The sequence below is a fragment of the Paroedura picta genome, chromosome 3 (genome assembly GCF_049243985.1).
Source record: "Paroedura picta isolate Pp20150507F chromosome 3, Ppicta_v3.0, whole genome shotgun sequence".
Lineage (NCBI taxonomy): Eukaryota > Metazoa > Chordata > Lepidosauria > Squamata > Gekkonidae > Paroedura > Paroedura picta.
In genome coordinates this window covers 119791222-119811795 of record NC_135371.1, presented here as the reverse complement: position 1 = coordinate 119811795, position 20574 = coordinate 119791222, and the positions used below count along the sequence as shown (strand labels likewise).

The window sequence follows — 20574 nt, the reverse complement described above, 5'->3', positions numbered from 1 at the left end:
TCCTTGCTCAGTTCTCCCCCCCTCCCCAGTCATCATGCTGGGCTGGTGCAAGACCCACCCAGCCCCATTGGACATGTGCTGCCCCCCCCCTTGGGGCTTGTTTCTCCAAGTCTCCCGGGTAAAAAGGGGGGAAAGTCATGCCAAATGGTCCAGAGTGTCAAGTGATCCCAGACACCACTTCAATTCTAAAATAAGCTCAACTAGAAAAATCTGATGACTCCAATAAAAATTTCAGTTAAGTACAGTAAGCATATTAGCTGAGCTGCCCTATTATGTTCAGTCAGAAGGAAGTCCCACTGTGTTTTTAGAATATCACTTTGCTATTTGCACAGGAGAAGGACTTTATATAAAGCTACTGTCAGCATTATAAACATCAGAAACTCAAAAAAACCCACTTGCCCCAGCACACTTCCCAAAAACACTTGGTTGGCACCAAGAAAGGTGTCTTCAGGCAGCATTGTGCCAATAGATACCGTGCCAGGGACTCCTGCTTTTGCCTTTTGTTTATTATTAAGCTTGTATGACCCAAGGTCTTGAGCATAAAACCAATATATCACAACAGGCGAAAGGAACAAAACCAGCATTACGAAACACTGCAGAAAGGCAAAATACAGAACAATAAAATATATGTGTCCCATAAAAGTCTAAATCACACTGAATAAAATGTAACAGTAGACTTCTACAATTTCTCATAAAGTCAGCAGATTAACCCTAATTTCAGCAGCATTTTAAGGAGATTACTGTTGTCAAATATTTTGCAAGAGATTGAGTTATTTCTGGATCACAACACAGATACCACCCAGGACTCAACAGGAAGCTGATATCAGGACAGAATAGGGGTAATTGAAAGAGGCCATTAATCACAAAATGACAAAAGGTAGTCTATATTCCCCCATTGCACCAGATACACAGCCACAGAAGCTGTCTGAAAATGGGATTTCAGCAAATTGTCCTCTCAATTCTGGTGTTGGCAGAACATTCAATCCGGCAAGCATAAAAGCACACCTCTGGCTAGGGATTGTAAGATGTTTCAAATAGAGGTCATAGAGGGAGGGGATCCCTAGTGCAGAAGTGGTGCATACATGCCTTTCCCATATTGGCCAAGGTCAATTACCCTTGTCTTTATCAATGTCAGTGCTTCCTGCTAACCATAATCCCTGAACATTATCCCTGAGCAAGAAACTCACCTCTCCCAAGCACTTCTGAAATAGACTTCCTACAAAATTTGTCTTCCTGCATAAACTCCCCTTGGGCTTCGGATACGGGGAAAAGGACCTTCAGCCTCAATTAGAAGCAGTAATTCAAGCCCTAGTCTCAAACAAGTGCGGTGCACTCCTGCCATCCAGCACAAGAACTGAAGGAGTATATAATCCAGAGACTACAAATGCCTGCCCAAAACAAGACCTGAGAAATTATTTTAACATTAAAAGCCTTAATGGCTTCTGAGGAATGTATAACGAAGCCTCGAGAACATTTTATAGGATGCTTCTGAAAGCCTATGGGATAGAGGTGAGAACAGCTAAACAGGAGTTTTATGCTGATCCCATTGCATCTGCTAGCTCTCACCCGGCTCAATTATGTAGGGTAATTCAACCCCTTATCACCCTCCATGAAGAGCACCCAACTAATAGCCAACTGGAGATTACCTGTGAGGCTTTTGTGAGCCATTTTGCAGATAAACTCTCAACACTTGGACTCAAACTTCCCCCAACATTTAATACAGTAAAGGAGCTGGAGGCTCCCTGGTCATCGTTGGAGGGGAGTTTTGACAGTTTCAGATGCCTTGCAGAAAGTTGACATTGCAGAAAGTTGACATTGACCAAAATAAATGTATCTGTCTGTCTGACAAGTTGCTAGCATCAGTGAGACCTACCACCTCCCTATTATATATCTGCCCCTTGTGGCTCCTGAAAAAGGGCAGTGAGAAGGCAGGAGAATTGCTCTGGGAAATAATAAACTGGTCCCTGTCTACAGAGACCTTCCTGGACAATCTGAAAGAGGCAGTGGTTCATCCTCTATTGAAAAAGTCATCTTTGGATCCACAAGGTTCAGCCAACTACCACCCTGTGTCGAACCTTCCATTCCTGGGAAGGTGGTTGAGTAGACAGTCGTGGACCAATTGCCAGCATACTTGGATGATGCATTGATCCTGGACCCATTCCAATCCATCTTCCGTCCCAACCATGGAGTGGAGACTGCACTAGTTGTCCTGGCCGATGATCCTCATGGGAAAACTTGCATTATTTGGCAGAGCAGATGTTTCCTCCATTCTTCTACCCAGACAGCCTGCCATTTATCTTAAAGATCTTTGTTGGAGTGGTTTCCGCACAGGAACAGGCTTGTGTGATACTTCCAGGCGGCATCATAAGGGCTTTTACAAGGCAGTTTCCCTGTTCTAGTAGCTCCTGCCGCCTCCTTCTTGTCCCAGAAGAACATCTCTATGCAGGAAGAAAAGCTGCTGCGCTACTAGGATATACTGTTAGAGTCAGTGTGGTATACTGACTAAAGCATCAAGAAAACTAAGATTCGAATCCCCACTCCGCCATGGAAGCTTGTTGGTGACCTTGGGCCAGTTACACATTCTCAGCATTAACTTACCTCACAGGGTTGTTAAGAGGATATAATGGAGGAAAGGAGAATGATATGCTCTGCTTCAGATCCCACTGGGCAGAAAGGTAGGGTACAATGAAAGAAATAAACTATTGCTTACCATTTGCTGGCAAACTCGGTAATTTGATTCTGTATGGCAATATAGAGCATGTGCATAGCAACAGCATCTAATACATCCAAGCATGCTCAAGAACTTTAGGATTACACTGTTTAGGGACAAGAATGTCTTTCTTCAAACCTGAGCCTGGTTTCACCATTCCAAAAGACAATATAATATAAAAGCACAATTGAGATGACTTTTCCTTGCCTTACCCTAAGCTGAAAACACTCATCACACAACTACTACTTTATAATAGTTATAAGTTAAAGAGACCCTATTACAAGAAAAGATGCTTATGGCCAGGCAGCTTAGGGATTCCTTTCTCAAAGACAAGCATTCCACCTTGCCACATACCTGCCATATACAGTTCTTCCCTGAACTCTATCTATATGGTGCCACTGTGTAATAGCAAGCACAGGGCACAAAATGGTAGCTGAATACACAAAACAGTCTCTTTGGAAACTTTCTAGTTTCAGAGCTGAAAATAACTTCAGATCTCTGGTACACCAAGTACAAGCAATTTACCAACTCCCCCCCCCCCAAAAAAAAAAGAAAGAAAAAGACAGCACTACCTGGAACAAAGTATCTTTCCATTTATCCTAGAAGAGTAAACCCTACAGCCGCAGGGTACATTCTCTGCCAATGGGGAAGGGCAGGCATTTAATTGGTCTGGGATTCCATGCCATTTTCAGCACAGATTTTATACAGCCTATAATCGCCTCAAGTAAGTGGCAGGCATTTTGTGTAAGCTCCAAGTGGAGCCCTGCCCTTTGTATATTCCTTTTGCTGAACAGCTAATCCATTTTCATTCCCTGTTGTTCTGCTGGGGGAGGCAAAATTACGCTTTGCTTGCTGGGGGTGCATAAGCACTTCAGTCAGCAAAACTCAGCGGCAACATTTCTTGTTCATTTAAAAATCTTTGGAGATTTGAGAAAATTGAAGCAGGAGCTTTGCTGATTTCAGATCTGGTTTATAACCTTCACCTGCAATAAGTAATTGTGTGCTGAATGAATACATTTATGAATTGAAAGTTTATCAGTTTTAAGTCCTCTGATGAGGCAACGAAGGGATTGACCTGGCTGCTCTGCACAAGGCTTACAACAGCCACATAAAAGGAAAGGTTGTAAGCAAAATCCAACAGGCTCATTGTGAAACACCAAAGAATTTCCAGACAAGACCTTATTTCAAAAACCTTGAACAAAGACTAAAAGTACAATACAGTAATGGAAGGCTAAAGACATCATATCAACAAAGTAGGAACTGAAAAACAAAAGTCACGCAGGATATTAAGAACCCAGGTTACATCTGAAAAAAAGCCACATCAGAATGCATAGGATAAAGGGGAAATGAAACAAAGCAAAATAATGGTCCCTAAAACTAGATTGCCATCTGGAACATCTTGTGCTGTTAAAATAAAAAGCTAAGGGGTAGGTGGGCAGAGAGTAAGTGTTTGAGGCTTGACCCAATTGGGAGGTGCAAAGTGCCTTTTGGCCCAAACATCAGACAGGCCCCACACACCGAGGACTTTGGCCCAATCAGGAGGGATGCAGCACCTGCCGGTTGGGCCAAAGTCCAGACAGGGCACATCCACCCAGTCTGGCCAGGTGGCATCACTGCCAATTTGCCCCTAGCCACTCACAGAGCAATGGGTAAATGGCCCTTGCGAACGGAGGCGGGGAGGAGATGGAGGCTGCGCTCCCCCCACAGAGGGCCTTCCTGGCCCACTAGAAAGGGTGAGGGGTGGGGAGGGGAAGACTGTGCTTCCTCAGGGCCGGGAAGGTCCTCTCTCCTATTTCTCTGTCTTTCTCTCTATCCCTCTCTCACCATTTCTCTCCCTCTTTCTATCACTTTTTAACTTTTCCTTTCTATCTCTCTTTTTCTCTCCCTCTTTCTTCCCCTCTCTTCCTGTACTTCCTGTCCCTCTCTTAATTTCTCTCTCTTTCATTCTCTCTCTCAGTAATTCTCTCTCAGTCTTCTTCTCCCTCTCTTCATTTCTCTCTGTCCTTTCTATCTCTCTATCGTACTTAGTTTCTTTTCTTCTACTTATATTCCTGGCTGACACCTTTTTCCCCTCTCTCTCTTCTTTTCTCTCTCTTTCTTTGTCTTTTCTATCCTCTTTCTCTCTATCTTTCTACCTCCTTTCTCTTTGCTATTTCCGCTCCCTCCCCCCCCCCCATGCTAGTGCCCATTGTATCAGCTACAACGGGCTTTAATTCTAGTTAATTATAAGAAACTTAACACACACACATATACAAGTTCCTCTGACAAGGGAAGGAAAAACTTCTTTAAGCACAACTAGTTTCATCACCCACCAAAAGCAAACTGAAATTTCACCATTTAGGCCCAAAGTAGATGAACAATGTAAAAGAGTGCAATGATATGTGGAAGGCCCTGTTAAATAGGGGAAACTGGAGATGGGAAAGTGAGCAGGAGGGTTATGTAGGCTTTTCACTGCCCACTATTTCCCTGAGCTTTATGGGTGGGTGGTATAGAAACCTAAGAAAATAAAATTAAATAAATAAATACATACATAAATACAAATATCCTTTCTTGAATGGCTTTCCTTTCCCCCATATAGTTTCAAATGCACATTTCCCCTTATATATATTTGGAACCATGACGAGGGGGGTGAATTGGGGGTTTGGGAGTAATCTGGACTGGGGAAACAACAGGAAGGAAAGTGTAAATGCTCCTTCTCTCTCACTACTAATGAACATTAACATTAGGAGCTGGCTTCTCCTATTTTAGGAAAGCTAACAGTTACTGTGATACATGTTTGCATTGAAATGAGCCACAACCCCTTCTCAATGCAGGATCAGTCTAAAGCATCCATGATATGTATCTGTCCAGCCGCTGCTTAAAGACTGCCAGTGAGGAGTTCACCACCTCCTTAGGCAGTCATTCCACTGCTGAGCTACTCTGTGAAGAAAATTTTCCTGATATCTAGCCGGTACCGTTCTACACATAGTTTAAACTCATTACTGAGGTTCCTATCCTCTGCTGCCAACAGGAACTTTTCCCTGCACTGCTCTAAGTGACCACCTTTCAAATACTTAAATCGTGGCCCCCTCTCAAGGTCCTCTTCTTCAGGTTGAACATTCCCAAATCCCTTAGCCTTTTCTCATAGGGCTTAGTCCCCAGGTCCCAGATCATCCTCGTCACTCTCCTCTGCATCCTCTCAATTTTGTCTGGAAATTTTGAAGTAAAGCCTCCAGAACTGCACACAGTACTTCAGGTGGGGTCTGACCATTATAGTATACAGAGGGACTATGGCATCTTGCGATTTCGATGTGATACCTCTGTTGATAAAGCTCAAGACTGCATTCGCCTTTACTGCTGCATCACACTGTCTGCTCATATTCAGCTTACAGTCCATAAGTACCTTAATATCTCGTTCACACAGTGCTACCCAAAAGTGTATCTCCCATCCAGTATGCATGCTTCTTTTTTTGTCACCCAAATGTAAACTTTGCATTTATCATTATTGAATTGCATCTTGTTCTCATTTGCCCACTTTGAAAGTATGTTCGGATCTCATTGAACTCTATCTCTGTCTCCTGGGGTGCCTCCCAATTTGGTGTCATCTGCAAATTTAATCCAAATCATTGATTAAAATTTTGAAAAGTACCAGACCCAGTAGTGAGCCATATGGCATCCCACTGCTCACCTCCATCCAATCCAATGAAATACCATTGACAAGGACTCTTTGGGTGCAGTTTTCTTAGTTATCTATCCACATATCTGCCTTGTGCCTTAGAGTATGCTAGCAAGACAAAACAACATGCAGGTTGGGACTCATGTAGAGTTGCCAACCTGTGGGTGGGGCTTCAGGGTTGCCAGCTCTTGGCTGGGAAATACCTGGAGATTTTGAAAGTGGAGCTTGAGAAGGGCAGAGTTTTGACTTCAACAGGGTATAAAACCATAGAGTCCACCTTCCTGAACTGCTATTTGTCACCAGGAGATCAGTTGTAATCTCAGATCTCCAGGCACCACTTGGAAGCTGGCAACCACCAGAGTCTGGTGTCTTCCTGGAATCAGACTATATCAGTTCCCCTTAGAAGAAAGAGCTTTGGAGGGTGCTCTCTATATAGGGTTGCTAGGCCTTGATGGTTCTGTGGTGAAGATTCCAGCAGTGAAAATGAGCAGAAACAGTGTCAGCATGGTGGCAATCATCCCTGAAAAGCCCCACCTCTCCTCCAGGGCTCTGAAGCAATCTTTACAGTGGATTTTCTTTATTGGTTTGCATTGGTTTTCCTCCCTTCAGTGCTCAGTTCACTTTCTGGTTACTATTTCCCTGAGTTTTCTGAGAGCGTTTTTGTGGCAATTTTCCCCTTGTTTCATTTCCAAGCTGAAGGTAATTCAGAATCATGCTGACTCCCTCAGATTTCCCCCACCATTTACTGTCACTCGAAGGTCACTCCCCTGTCCACATCAGTTGTTCTTCCCACTCTGCACCTTCCACCATCCTCCCGCCTTCATTGGTGTACAAGCTCCATTTATTACTTTTTACCTTGTTGTTTTAAATTTAGGGGGATTACAAACTTAGGGAAATATGAGACTAAAATTTAAATGATGGAGGGGGATTTGAAAGGAGCTATGCGAGGTTTAATTCCTTGCTGGTATTGACTTGAAGGCAGGATTGGAGAGGAGGCATATGGTAGAATCCCCAGTGCAAAAATTAAAGGATTTCAGTGCTGCGTGCAGAAAAAATAAAGGCAGGGAGTCAGCTTACAACAAAGATTAACTGAAACTATAGGAACAATAAATTAACAACAAATAAAAGCATCAAAATACCCATCAAAAGAGCAGTCAACAGACTTTGTCAATCTGCTTTTTAAAAAACTGTATCATCAAATGTTGCAACAAGGAGCACAAAAAAAAGCAAATATCTTCCAAAGTCTGCACTGATTCCCCAGAAACTGGGCAGTAAAAACAATGAGGATACAACAAGCACAAAAAACAATTGATGGCATGGGGAAAAAATTTAAAGGATGATAGTGATAATGACCACCCAGTGAGGCGAATGCCATTCTGAGCTGTATCAACAAGGGCATCACATCAAATCACAAGATGTCATAGTCCCATTGTATACGGCACTGGTCAGACCACACCTGGAGTACTGTGTGCAGTTCTGGAGGCCTCACTTCAAGAAGGACGTGGATAAAATTGAAAGAGTACAGAGGAGAGTGATGAGGATGATCTGGGACAAGCCCTATGAAGATAGGTTGAGGGATTTGGGAATGTTCAGCCTGGAGAAAAGGAGGTTGAGAGGGGACATGATAGCCCTCTTTAAGTATTTGAAAGGTTGTCACTTAGAGGAGGGCAGGATGATGTTTCCGTTGGCTGCAGAGGAAAGGCCATACAATAATGGGTTTAAAGTACAAGTACAACGATATAGGCTAGATATCAGGAAAAACATTTTCACAGGCAGAGTAGTTCAGCAGTGGAATAGGCTGCCTAAGGAGGTGGTGAGCTCCCCCTCACTGGCAGTCTTCAAGCAAAGGTTGGATGCACACTTTTCTTGGATGCTTTAGGAAGCTTTGGGCTGATCCTGCGTTGAGCAGGGGGTTGGACTAGATGGCCTGTGTGGCCCCTTCCAACTCTATGATTCTATGATGTTGGCATGCTCCTTCCTTTATATACCATGCAGGCAAGGACAAGAGATCAGTCAAGACTTTGGTGGCATAAGTACTCCAAACTTCCAAGCCTTAACAAATCAAATGTGATGTTTCCATCTGTAATGAGAAACAGGAGGATATATCTATTTGAAAGAATCCCAGGATGGATTTGCAGTTACTGATGGGAAGAACAAAGCAGTCTAAGCACTTTTTGACCAAAGGAAAAATCCTGCACACACATGCATACACGCACACAAAGAGCACTGAAAGAACAGAGAGTTTGCCCTGTAGGTTCCCAGCAGGCCTTCTTAATCCAGTTGTCTGTACTAGGCTTTGGGACTAAGTATGCAACATCAGAAAGGCCACCAATTAATTGCTACAGCAGGAGAAACCGAAGTCTGGAATTCACTGATGCATTTTGAACAAAAGTAATACTAAACGATTACCTCAGACACGGGAAGACAAGTGGAATACCATCAGCTTTTCAAGGGCTCTAAAAATAAGTGGCTTGACCAAAAAAAAGCTTCTCCTTCCTCCTAAATTCCTTCTATATGTAGGGAAACCTCCTACATTTCTAGAACACTACAGCCCTCTAACCAAGGGATTTAAAAAAAAAAACTGCTTTTGAAGATGCAACAGTTAAGAGGCAAACCAAACAATGGCCTAAGGTTACAAAAGAGAAGTTCCAAGTGCTCAAGATAGAGCAACACTCCACCTGAGGAAGAAGGTATTCAGTTGTTATATTCAATGAGTAACTGGCAGATAAGACCTCAAAGGAAATCAACTTGGGATTGATCCCTCTGGTGCACCTTCTTGATCTTCTGATACAAAGTTTCTCAATCAGGGTTTCATGAAACCCTGGAGTTTCTTGATGGCTCTGGAAGGGTTTCCTGAATGGGTGGGAGTTAATTTTTAATATATTTTTAATAGTTAAATATTTATCAGGTGATATGACAACATATGGTCATGTAGACACTCCCCTCCCCCCAAAATGACCAATGATGAGCTTGGAGGGGGTGGGAAGGAGGTCCCAGGTGGGCATGGACACAACTACACTTTCCATCCATATCCTGCATGATCACACCACTTCTGGGGTTTCTCAAAGCCTGAAGAATGTTACAGGGGTTTCTGAATGGTAAAAAAGCTGAGAAAGGTTATTCTGACAAGAACTGCAAAAAAGAATGGCCATTAAAAAAGAAAAGAAAACCCAGGCTTCTTTTCTAAGAGCTACTGAAATTCTGCCACCCACACCACAGCCACCCCAGTTGTATCTTCACATTTTCCAAAGAAGTAAGAGCAACCTTTAAAAACAACCCAAGTGACTAGTTCTGAGCTCATACAATCCTGGCAAGCAATTAGTTCTGGAAGGAAGCACAAAGCAAGCAGGAAGGATGGTAAATCACTCCATCAACCCATGTTCCTTGAAGTCACTTACAGTCAGGATAAGCAACCACAAAAGCTACTTTCTCCACATCTTTCTGACTTCTAGGTCATAAGAATTCCCTGCCTTCCATGGACTTACCAGAGGCGTTGAAGGGGGAGGCAGTCTGTCTTACTTAAAAAGCAATCCCTGGATCTGTGGGACCCAGTCAGATACCACCTGGTCACACACCTTGCGTTTCTGGGCAAGGTAGTTGAAAGGGCTGCTGCGGACCAGCTCCTAGCATACTTGATGGAAACTTTGGCACTCGACCCATATCAGTCAGGCTTCTGCCCTGGGTACAGGGTGGAGACAGTGCTGTTTGCCTTGATGGATGACCTCCGGCACCAGCTGGATCAGGATGGTTCAGCCATATTTGTGATGCTCAATCTGTCAGCCATGTTTGACATGGTCAACCACAAGTTATTGGCCCACCACCTCACCAGGGCTGGGATTCGGAAGACAACTCTTTAGTGGCTGCATTCCTTTCACCAGAAGGTGCAGTCGGGGAAGAACTGTCGCGCCCCTATCATCTCCCTTTTGGAGTTCTGTAGGGGGCGATACTCTCCCCTGCATCTTTATGCGCTCTGTTATCCAGATGGCCCAGAGTTATGGGCTGGGTTGTCACCAATATGCAGAAGACATCCAGCTCTATCCCCACATGGATGGCTGCCTGGACTCCGCCCCCCCCTCTCTCTCTCACACACACACACACACACACACACACACACACACACACACGATACATGCGTCAGATGTTTGGAAGCTGTGGCTGGATTGTTGGAGCAGTCACCTGAAACTCAACCCCTCCAAGACAGAGGTCCTGTGGCTGGGCAGGAAGATGGCAGATAAGGTTTTGGTCATAGAATCATAGAATCATAGAGTTGGAAGGGACCATACAGGCCATCTAGTCCGACCCCCCTGCTCAATGCAGGATTAGCCCTAAGCATCCTAAAGCATCCAAGAAAAGTGTGTATCCAACCTTTGCTTGAAGACTTCCAGTGAGGGGGAGCTCACCACCTCCTTAGGCAGCCTATTCCACTGCTGAACTACTCTGACTGTGAAAAACCTTTTCCTGATATCTAGCCTAAATCGTTGTACTTGTACTTTAAACCCATTACTGCGTGTCCTCTCCTCTGCAGCCAGCAGAAACAGCATCCTGCCCTCCTCCAAGTGACAACCTTTCAAATACTTAAAGAGGGCTATCATGTCCTCTCTCAACCTCCTTTTCTCCAGGCTGAACATTCCCAAGTCCCTCAACCTATCTTCATAGGGCTTGGTCCCTTGGCCCCAGATCATCTTCGTCGCTCTCCTCTGAACCATTTCAATTTTATCGACGTCCTTCTTGAAGTGAGGCCTCCAGAACTGCACACAGTACTCCAGGTGTGGTCTGACCAGTGCCGTATACAATGGGACTATGACATCTTGTGATTTTGATGTGATGCCTCTGTTGATACAGCCCAAAATGGCATTTGCCTTTTTTACCGCTGCATCACACTGCCTGCTCATGTTTAGTTTACAATCCACAAGTACCCCAAGGTCTCGTTCACACACAGTGCTACCTAGAAGCGTATCCCCCATCCAGTAGGCATGCTTTTCATTTTTCTGACCCAGATGCAGAACTTTACACTTATCTTTATTAAATTGCATCTTGTTCTCATTTGCCCATTTTTCCATTGTGTTCAGATCTCGTTGAACTCTGTCTCTATCTTCCGGAGTATTTGCCAGTCCTCCCAATTTGGTGTCATCTGCAAACTTGATGAGTAGTCCCTCCACCCCCTCATCTAGATCATTAATAAATATGTTAAAAAGTACCGGGCCGAGCACCGAGCCCTGAGGTACCCCACTACTCAACTCTCTCCAGTCTGATGAAACACCATTGACAACAACTCTTTGAGTACGGTTCTCTAACCAATTCCCTATCCACCTGACTATCTGAAAATCCAGATTGCAGTCCTTCAATTTATCCATCAGAACATCATGGGGAACCTTGTCAAAAGCTTTACTAAAATCCAAGTAAATGACATCAACCGAATTTCCCCGATCCAGCAAACATGTTACTTGGTCAAAAAAGGAAACCAGGTTGGTCTGGCAGGACCTGTTGGAGACAAATCCATGCTGACTTCCTTGGATCACCAAATTGTCCTCCAGATGTTTGCAGATCACTCCCTTTAATATCTGCTCCATTATCTTCCCCACAACAGAGGTCAGACTCACTGGTCTGTAGTTTCCCGGGTCATCCTTCCTCCCTTTTTTGAAGATCGGAATAACATTTGCTCTCTTCCAGTCCTCCGGGACATCTCCAGTCCTTAAAGAGGTTCCGAAGATGATGGACAAGGGCTGTGCAAGTTCTCTGGAAAGTTCTTTGAGTACTCTCGGGTGCATTTCATCCGGACCAGGGGATTTGAACTCATCCAGTGCAGCTAAATGCCTCTCGACAACCTCTCTATCCATGTTAACCTGCCACCCAGACACTGTCCTTTGGCTATGGCCATCTCTAGATGTGCCTAAACACTTTGAGCTGTGGGAAAAAACAGATGTAAAATAGGCACTAAGCCTTTCTGCTTTCTCTGCATCTTCCGTTAGACTTTGTCCATCCGCACCCAACAGTGGGCCTATTGCCTCCTTTACTTTACGTTTGCTCCTCACATAACTGAAAAATCTTTTCTTGTTACAATGGGCTTCCCTGGCCAATCTTAGCTCACTCTCAGCTTTGGCCTTTCTTATGATTGATCTACAGTGCCTAGTAATCTGTAGGTACTCTTCTTTAGAGCTCTGTCCTTCCCTCCATTTCCTGAACATTTTCCTTTTCTTTCTTAGTTCCTCTTGAAGTTCTCTGTTCATCCAAATAGGCTTCTTAGAGCTCCTGCAGTGTTTTCGTCTTTCTGGGATAGTCATTGACTGAGCATGCAATAGCTCCTGTTTGAGTAGCGCCCACCCTTCACATGCTCCCTTCCCTTCCAGCATTCTCGTCCATGGTATGACACTCATCATGTCTCTGAGTTTATTAAAGTTTGCCCTACGAAAATCCAACATCCGCGTCTGGCTACAAGCTTCCTTGGCTCCCCATCTCAAAAGGAATTCTATGAGGACATGGTCACTTTCCCCTAGGGTCCCCACCTCCTTCACCTCATCCACCAACTCTTGCCTGTTGGTCAGTATTAAGTCCAGTATGGCTGAACCTCTTGTGGGTTCATCTACCATTTGATAAATGAAATTGTCAGCCAGGCAGGTCAGAAAGTTGCATGACTGAGGACGCTTCGCAGAGTTTGTTTCCCAACACACATCTGGGAAATTGAAGTCACCCATGATGACAAGGTCCTGCCGCTTGGATATTTTCTCAAGCTGCTCACAAAGTGCAGCATCCACATCCTCTCGTTGGTCAGGCGGTCGGTAGCAGACACCAACCACCACACTGTTTGTTTTCCCCTCGCTTATTTTCACCCAGATGCTTTCCACTGTAGATATGCTCTCCTTCACTAGAATTTCCTGACAGGTAAGCCCTTTCCTCACATACAGTGCCACTCCTCCACCTCTGCGATCTATTCTGTTTTTTCTGAACAGTTCATATCCATCCACCATTACATTCCAGTCATGAGAATCATTCCACCAGGTTTCTGTGATGCCTACTAGATCATACCTTTCCATCAGCATGAGAAGTTCCAGCTCTTCCTTTTTATTGCCCATGCTTCGGGCGTTAGTATAAAGACATCTGAATCCTTTTACTTTTGGTTCCCTATGAGCTGGCCTTGCCGGTTGGGCTGCCTCCGATCGTTTTCCTTCCATACACTCCCTATGTTGATCGTCTCCTTCCCCTAGTGGCTTTAGTTTAAAGCTCTCCTGATGAATCTCCCCAGGTTCCTGCCAAACACATTCTTCCCCAGTTTCGATAAGTGCAGTCCATCAGGTGCTAGTAGGCCTTCCTCAAGAAAGCCTATCCCATGGTCCCAGAAACCAAATCTCTCCTGCCGGCACCAACTACGCATCCAGTGATTCACCTCCATTATCTTCCTCTCCTGACGCATTCCTCTTCCCTTGACAGGCAAGATTGAAGAGAATACCACTTGTGCCCCCATTTGCTTGAGCTTCCTCCCCAGATCTTGATAGTCTTTTTTAATAGGAGCGATGGTATTCAGGGTCATGTCATTCATTCCCACATGGACCATCACAAATGGGTAGCGATCCGTAGATTTGAGGAGTTTGGGCAGCCTTTCTGAAACATCTTTAATTTTCGCCCCTGGCAAGCAACACACCTCTCGGGTTAGGGGGTCGGGCCCAGCCACATGGCGATCCATTCCTCTTAGCAGGGAGTCTCCAATTACCAGTACTCTCCTTTTTTTTTTCTTCTCAACTCCATTTCCTTCTGTCCTTGTGGCCTCTTCCCTTTGTCTTAGAGTTTGTTTTGGGACCTCTTCCCTTGTTGACCCTTGCACCTCCTCTGCAAGGGCCTGAAATCTATTCTGGAGCTCCAAAGGCCCCGAGAACTGTCTCGCCCTTCGCCGTTCAGTCTTTTTCCGAACTGCCTGCAGAGGCTCCCTATTGTGGTCAATCTCCTTATCCTCTTCAGGACTGGTTGTATTGTCTTTATTCCAAGTTGCAGAGCTCTGGACTATGAACTCCTCCCCTTTCTTACTTTGTCTTGACCTTTAAGGCAATCAACCATGTGGGCCCTACCTATTTGATGGACCATCTGCCTCCTTATGCTCCCTGCACTGCTCTTCACTTTGCGAGAGTTAATCTGGTAGAGATCCCTGGCCCAAGTGAAGTTCGAATGACCTCAACCAGAGCCAGGGCCTTTTCAGTCTTGGCCCTGACTTGGCAGAATGAGTTTCCTGGAGAGCTGAGGGCCCTGACCGAGCTGCCACAGTTCTGCAGGGCCTGCAAAACTGCGTTCTTCCACCAGGTCTTTGGTTGACGCCAGGGTGGGTAAAATCAGGGGTCCGTTCCCAGGCAGGCGAGGACACTGGGCCATTCTTTACTACCCACAAGATGTATGGGAGAGAGGAGGGAGGGTTTTAGACACCAGGCATGCTGGAGTTTTATGGGTTGGTTTATGGGCGATCTTTGTTACCCACCATGAACCACTTGCAGGAGTAGTAGGATAAAAATCAAATAATTAATATAAATAAATAAATAAATCCCGGAAACTAAAAGAAACTTGGCCTACAAGCCTCTGGCTGCCAATCTCTACTACAATACCCGTCATCTACTGTGCTCTTTCAAAAGCTCTGATGCTTTTACTACATTTTACTACATTTCAGGCACTCAGACAGGAAAGATGCAGCTCATTTCTCCACTTTGTGTAAAAACACCATTTTGCTCCATTTCCAACTCAATAGGAAAGAAATAAATGTAATTAACCTAGCTTAAGCTGTTGCAGATTTATAAACATTTCCTCAAGGTCAGAAGGCTATTTCCCTACATTCACTGGAAGGACAACGTGTCATGAAAAATTCAAGTTTTCATCATGAAATAAACAACTGTTTACAGTAGAAACACTATAGTTCTTAAAGATCTGCTGGGGAGGAGGGGAAACAGCTATTTTAAACAGAGGGCTATTCTACAACAATGGCTTTTGTCGGTGCATATCATAAAACCCCTCAATTTTTATTTTTGTTTTTGCAATTGTTTTCCTCTGGTTAGTGCTCAATTTGATTTCTGTTTTTCTCCATGGTTTTAGGGGCATTTTTACAGGGATGTTATTTTCAAGCTGTCTCAGAGTCATTTTTCAGTCCATGTGCAAAATGCCCCATCCACATTTTCCCCTTCTGCCCCACACTCTCTCCTCTCCTTTTTCACCCTCCCTCCCACTCGTTTGCTGGTTGCCATCTTAACACTGCCCGCAGCGCCGTGGGCGCCGCGGACTAAATAAAAGGATAAGGGGTTCTGGGGTGGGATGTGTCCGGGATGAGGAAGGGTCCGGATTGGACCCTTCCTCCGGACAATCGAAGGGACCAATCGGCAGGCGCACAGCGCCTGCCGATTGGTCCCTCCGATTCCCAGCCCAGCAATTGCGAGCCGCGCACCGCGCGGCTTGCAGTTGCTCCTTTGCTGCTGGCCTGATGCGTCGGAGGCGCAAAGCGCCTCTCGCCGTGTCAGGCCGCCGCCCAAGGGAGCCCCCGGCAGTCGCGCGGAGCGCGGCTGCCGGGGGCTCCCTGCCCGGCAGCCTGACGCGGTGAGAGGCGTGAAGTGCCTCTCGCCGCGTCAGGCCGCTGCCAGAGAGAGACGACGACGACAGACCGCCGCCTGGGGGAGGCCCAGCTGCCCGAGGGAGCCCCCACCGTCATGACGCCGACCCACAAGACTGTAAGTACCTAGCGCCCGCTGTATTGGTCATACAGCGGGCTTGATTACTAGTTTTAAAATAATGATGATGATGGTGATGGTGATGATGATGATGATGATGCTAATGTATGCATTAGTGAAATTAAGATGGCCCATCCAGTACAACACAGTGTCACACAGTGGCCAAAACCTGGACGCCATCAGGAGATCCATCAGGGATGCCAGAACTCCTGAAGCCCTCCCACTGTTGCCCCCCAAGGATCAAGAATACAGAGCATTATTGCCCCAGACACAGTGCTGAATCTATAACCTTGTGATTAATACCTGCTGATGAATGCCTGCTCCATATAGGGTTGACAGTCTCCATGGGGATCTGGAGAATCCTCCAGTTTGGGATCTTTCCCCCTGCTTCAGAGGTTTTAGAAACTTCCCCCCCTCAAAAAAAAAAACGGGCAAGAAGCATGAAAAAAGTGTGACATGACCCAATGAAAAAAGGGAGGGTGAGACGCATAAAACCTAGCTAGATAAAAGGCACTTGGAGAGGCAGGACTACATTTCCCAGCATTCACCAATACAAATAACATGCTCCCTGTGGGAAAACAAAGCAATGACAAACTCCAAAAACTGGATGGATTTCATTTTTAAAATGTATAATTAAGTTTATATGCCCTATTTCCAAAGACTCATTTATCAGAGGGAGCTGAGGTAAAGAGCCATTAGCATGCTGCTGTAATGACTTTCTTATCTTTCCCTTTAAAGCTAGTGCAGCAGTTTCTGTTCCCACTTTGTGCAAAGGAGAAGGAGGTTTAGCTGTACATGCACCTTTGCCATAAGCGGGCAAAGAAAAGTACCCTTTTCCATCCTCCTTCCCCCTTCCTCCTGTCTCATGCACATTTACCATTGATCTAGGCTGCCTAAGGAGGTGGTGAGCTCCCCCTCACTGGCAGTCTTCAAGCAAAGGCTGGATACACACTTTTCTTGGATGCTTTAGGATGCTTTGGGCTGATCCTGCGTTGAGCAGGGGGTTGGACTACATGGCCTGTATGGCCCCTTCCAACTCTATGACTCTATGATTCTAGATAATTGGCAACTTGAGAAAGGCTTTCTCAGACGTGGTGTTCCCTTCCCCCTTACATCAAAGCTGCTATTTTCTTTTTCAAGAAGGATATACAGACACATGTACACAGACAGAAATATAGAGGCACCCCTTCAGAGCAAGTTAAAGCTTGGAACAGTATTTGCTTTTAGAAAACAGCAGCGGAAAGGATTCCTCACAAGTGACCTACTCTGAAATGCAATAATTTTATACAACCTGGCATTTTGCGACTAACTCTACCCACCAAGCTGCCATTTTGTGACTGGGAACTCCCAAGACACTTGGAAAAAATAAGTAGCTCCTAAAAACATCAAATCTGCCCTCCACTGGTACAAGGCACACATTTACTGGAGAACTGTTCTTTGGCAGTTTGCCCTCAGCATGTGGCGCTCTAAGTCTCTCTCACACCCACACACACCAGCTGTTTAGAAGGAGGTGCTGTTATACTCAAAACTCTGCAGTCTATTTCCTTGGAAGAACATGAAGTAGTCATGGAAAAGCTTGTAGTATCTTCTTTCTGGAATATATCCATCGCTAGAGTGAAAGGAACAATTTGAAGTAGAGCAGGACCTGACTCCAACCTATATTCAAGCACATCTCTAGTGTCTGAGTCAGCCCAATTCACTTCTGTATAAACAACAGGGGAGGCCAGGAGACCAATCTCGACGGTAGCGGTCTCCAACCTTCTTGTGGTTGGGGACCGCTTCTGGGGGTGGGGGAGAGCCGGCGGCCTGACTGCCGCAGCTGCGCGTAAATGCACATACGCAGTTGCCGCGCATGCACGTTTTCACCACCAGGTGGCGCTAACGCACATGCACAGAGTTGCTGCGCATGCGCATTTTTGCCAGCAGGGGGCGCAAACGGACATGTGCGGCAGCTCCGCCTGTGCGCGTTTGCGTCACTGGCGTGCCGGCGGCCGCGCCTGCCTCTTTCCCTCCCCTCGCTGCAGTCTGGGGGTTGAGGACCCATGCTCTACGGTACTGGATGGAAAGGCAGCATACAAATGTTTTGAATGACTGAATGAATGAGAATAGAGACAGGGAAAACTGCCTGAAGAAAGATCACTCTCTCACAGCCCCTTAGGTTACATACTTTTTTGGACCATTACATCCCTTGGATGTTGTATTGATCTTAGCCAGAGAGAGAGAGAATATAAAAAAACCAATGACATAGTCTTTTCCATGAGACTGGCTTAATGTTAGTCAGAAGAGTGCCACACAACTCGCCCTGCACTGGTGGTTGTTTAATTCATACACACTCTCATGCCTGTACAATACTGTGTGAGAGAAGAAGCATGTTTGTTTTCTGCTTCCAGATTATGTTTGTCTTGTTTTCTACAATTCCTGGCCTCGCTTACCTGGGCAGAGGTGCTGCTGAGTTTCTGCAGACCGTTTTCCAGCCGCTCCATCTTTGCTGTCAGCTCTTTCCTCTTTTTAAGCAGCAAATTCTGATACAGTTTGATTTGCTCCAAGAATGACTTAGGAGTAGTGTAGTTATAGCGACGTTCATTACTCAGGTAAGAACGGGACATCCCATTCACACTGGTGTGCACGTAAGCCATGAACTTACTTATAGATTCTTTCACTGGAGCCTTAAAATAAAAGAGAAGAGGGGAAATCTCTCTCGAGGAAAGCAATTAAGCAGCTTAGCCAAGTGCCCTTGAATTCAGTCAACTCAAGGCATTATACCCGCATTACAACAAAATAAAGTACATGACATCCTGCCATTCAAGATTTACCCTCCTCAAGAATGTATTTGGCTTTTTTTCATTCTAGCTTGAAATGAGACGAGGTTGTACCAAAATAAGTTTGGCTTCAGCTGACTGTCTACATATATATTAGCGAGTGGGCGGAGACATGGCACTTGGATAGCTCGAATACTTCGAGCTCCTGTTCCACTGAGGGTCAATTGCTGCTGTGATTGACAGAACCGGGTTTTGGGTACGCTAACTCACCCACCATCTACTCAGGAATTCCTTGTGAATCTCTGGGGCCTCTCTGTTCCGCAGGGAAATTAATTTTCCATGGAACGCAAGCTCAGTGTGCACAGGGTCCAGTAAGTGCCGTCCGCCATTATAAAACTTTTTTCTTTTCTTTCAACTCTGCAATCTACAAAGCTCTTATTTTAATCTACAAAGCTAATTGGATACTTCCCTGCAAGACTTTCGACTCATTATAACTCCGGAGTGAAAACAACTGGCAGACATCAGATCGAGCCTATAAACAGTGAGTGGGGGTTTCCCCCGGCACCTTCTCCCCTGGAACAAACTCTCGGCGCGGAAAGCTGCTTTCTTTAATCTAAGCAAGATAGAGTGTAAGTGAAGCTACTTCGTTCCTCTACTACGATTTACTGCAAACGAATGCTGTGAACTGAGGGGAGGACATCTGCTAAATTCCAAGACGCAAGTATTTTTCCGTTCCTCCGTTTCTCCCGTTTCTCCCGTTTCTGGCTCTGCTTGAAGCCACCTTGATATGAGGCAGGCTAATTCTCTTTTCTAAGAAGAAGAAGGACTTAAATCAACTCAAACTAATTAGTAATAGCTCTTACTGCATTTGTTTTGGTTTTCGGAGATAAGAGATAAGAGCCGTGGGTGGGAAGATCTCGTGAGAATTCTGTTCCAGTACAAGACATTGCTCTACTATGCTGCTTTACTGAGTTCAATACCATAACAGACTGTTGCTTTTCGTTAGGACTCCGTAGGACCTCTACTGGTTATTTGCAAAATTGCCTAAGACTAAGAAAATTTCAAGCCTACATGTCTATGCTAAAAAACTTTGCTTACTTATTAGAGATACAAACTCAAGACCTGAAAGTATTTACAGATGGCTTGCTTAAAAATATGCTCAAGGAGTTCAAAGGCGGCAAGGAAGAAGTCTCTAACAAGAATGACGAATCAACAACAGTGGCTGATGATAGCTCTAAACAAGGTGGAAAACTACCAGCAGAAGAGAAACTTGAAACTATGGAGATGGAAAAGGGGATGTCGGAGCTTTGCAGCCTAGATAAGGACACCCTACCTAAGAAGACATACAGCCACTCCAAAGCAACAGTACACAAGAACCAATAAAAAGATATATGGATCTGCAGTGAAAGTAATCGATTGAAAGGAGCTTCTTGGAAAAAAAAACTGTACTGATATTGGAGCCCAGGAGGTACAACTGCTTCAAGATTCACCGATGTATACTCCGAGGGAAAGATTACAACTGCACTTTCTAAGCCAAAGGCCAACTGGACAGAACATAAGTCAATGGGAACAACAAGATGCAACAAGCCTCGATATGAGACCCCCTTAAGAAGCTTGGGGAACGGAAATAAGACACAGTGGTTGAAATTCTTTTCCTCCTTTTTCTTTTTTTCCGTAGCCATATAGGCAATATAACTAGTTAAGAAGTTAATCTGGGGTCTAAGATCTTCTAAGTAAGCTGAATCTGTATTATCAAATCTA

At 45.0% G+C, this 20574-nt stretch overlaps 1 protein-coding gene across 2 annotated transcripts in view; it reads right to left on the bottom strand.

Annotated features, from left to right (window-relative positions):
- Positions 1–20574, bottom strand: part of DNAH9 (dynein axonemal heavy chain 9) — a 303268-nt gene that overhangs the window by 137830 nt on the left and 144864 nt on the right. For both annotated transcript variants that reach the window (XM_077327460.1, XM_077327461.1), the window contains exon 48: positions 18487–18720. In XM_077327460.1, the coding sequence (XP_077183575.1) occupies positions 18487–18720 (234 nt within the window). The remainder of the gene's footprint in view (positions 1–18486; positions 18721–20574) is intronic.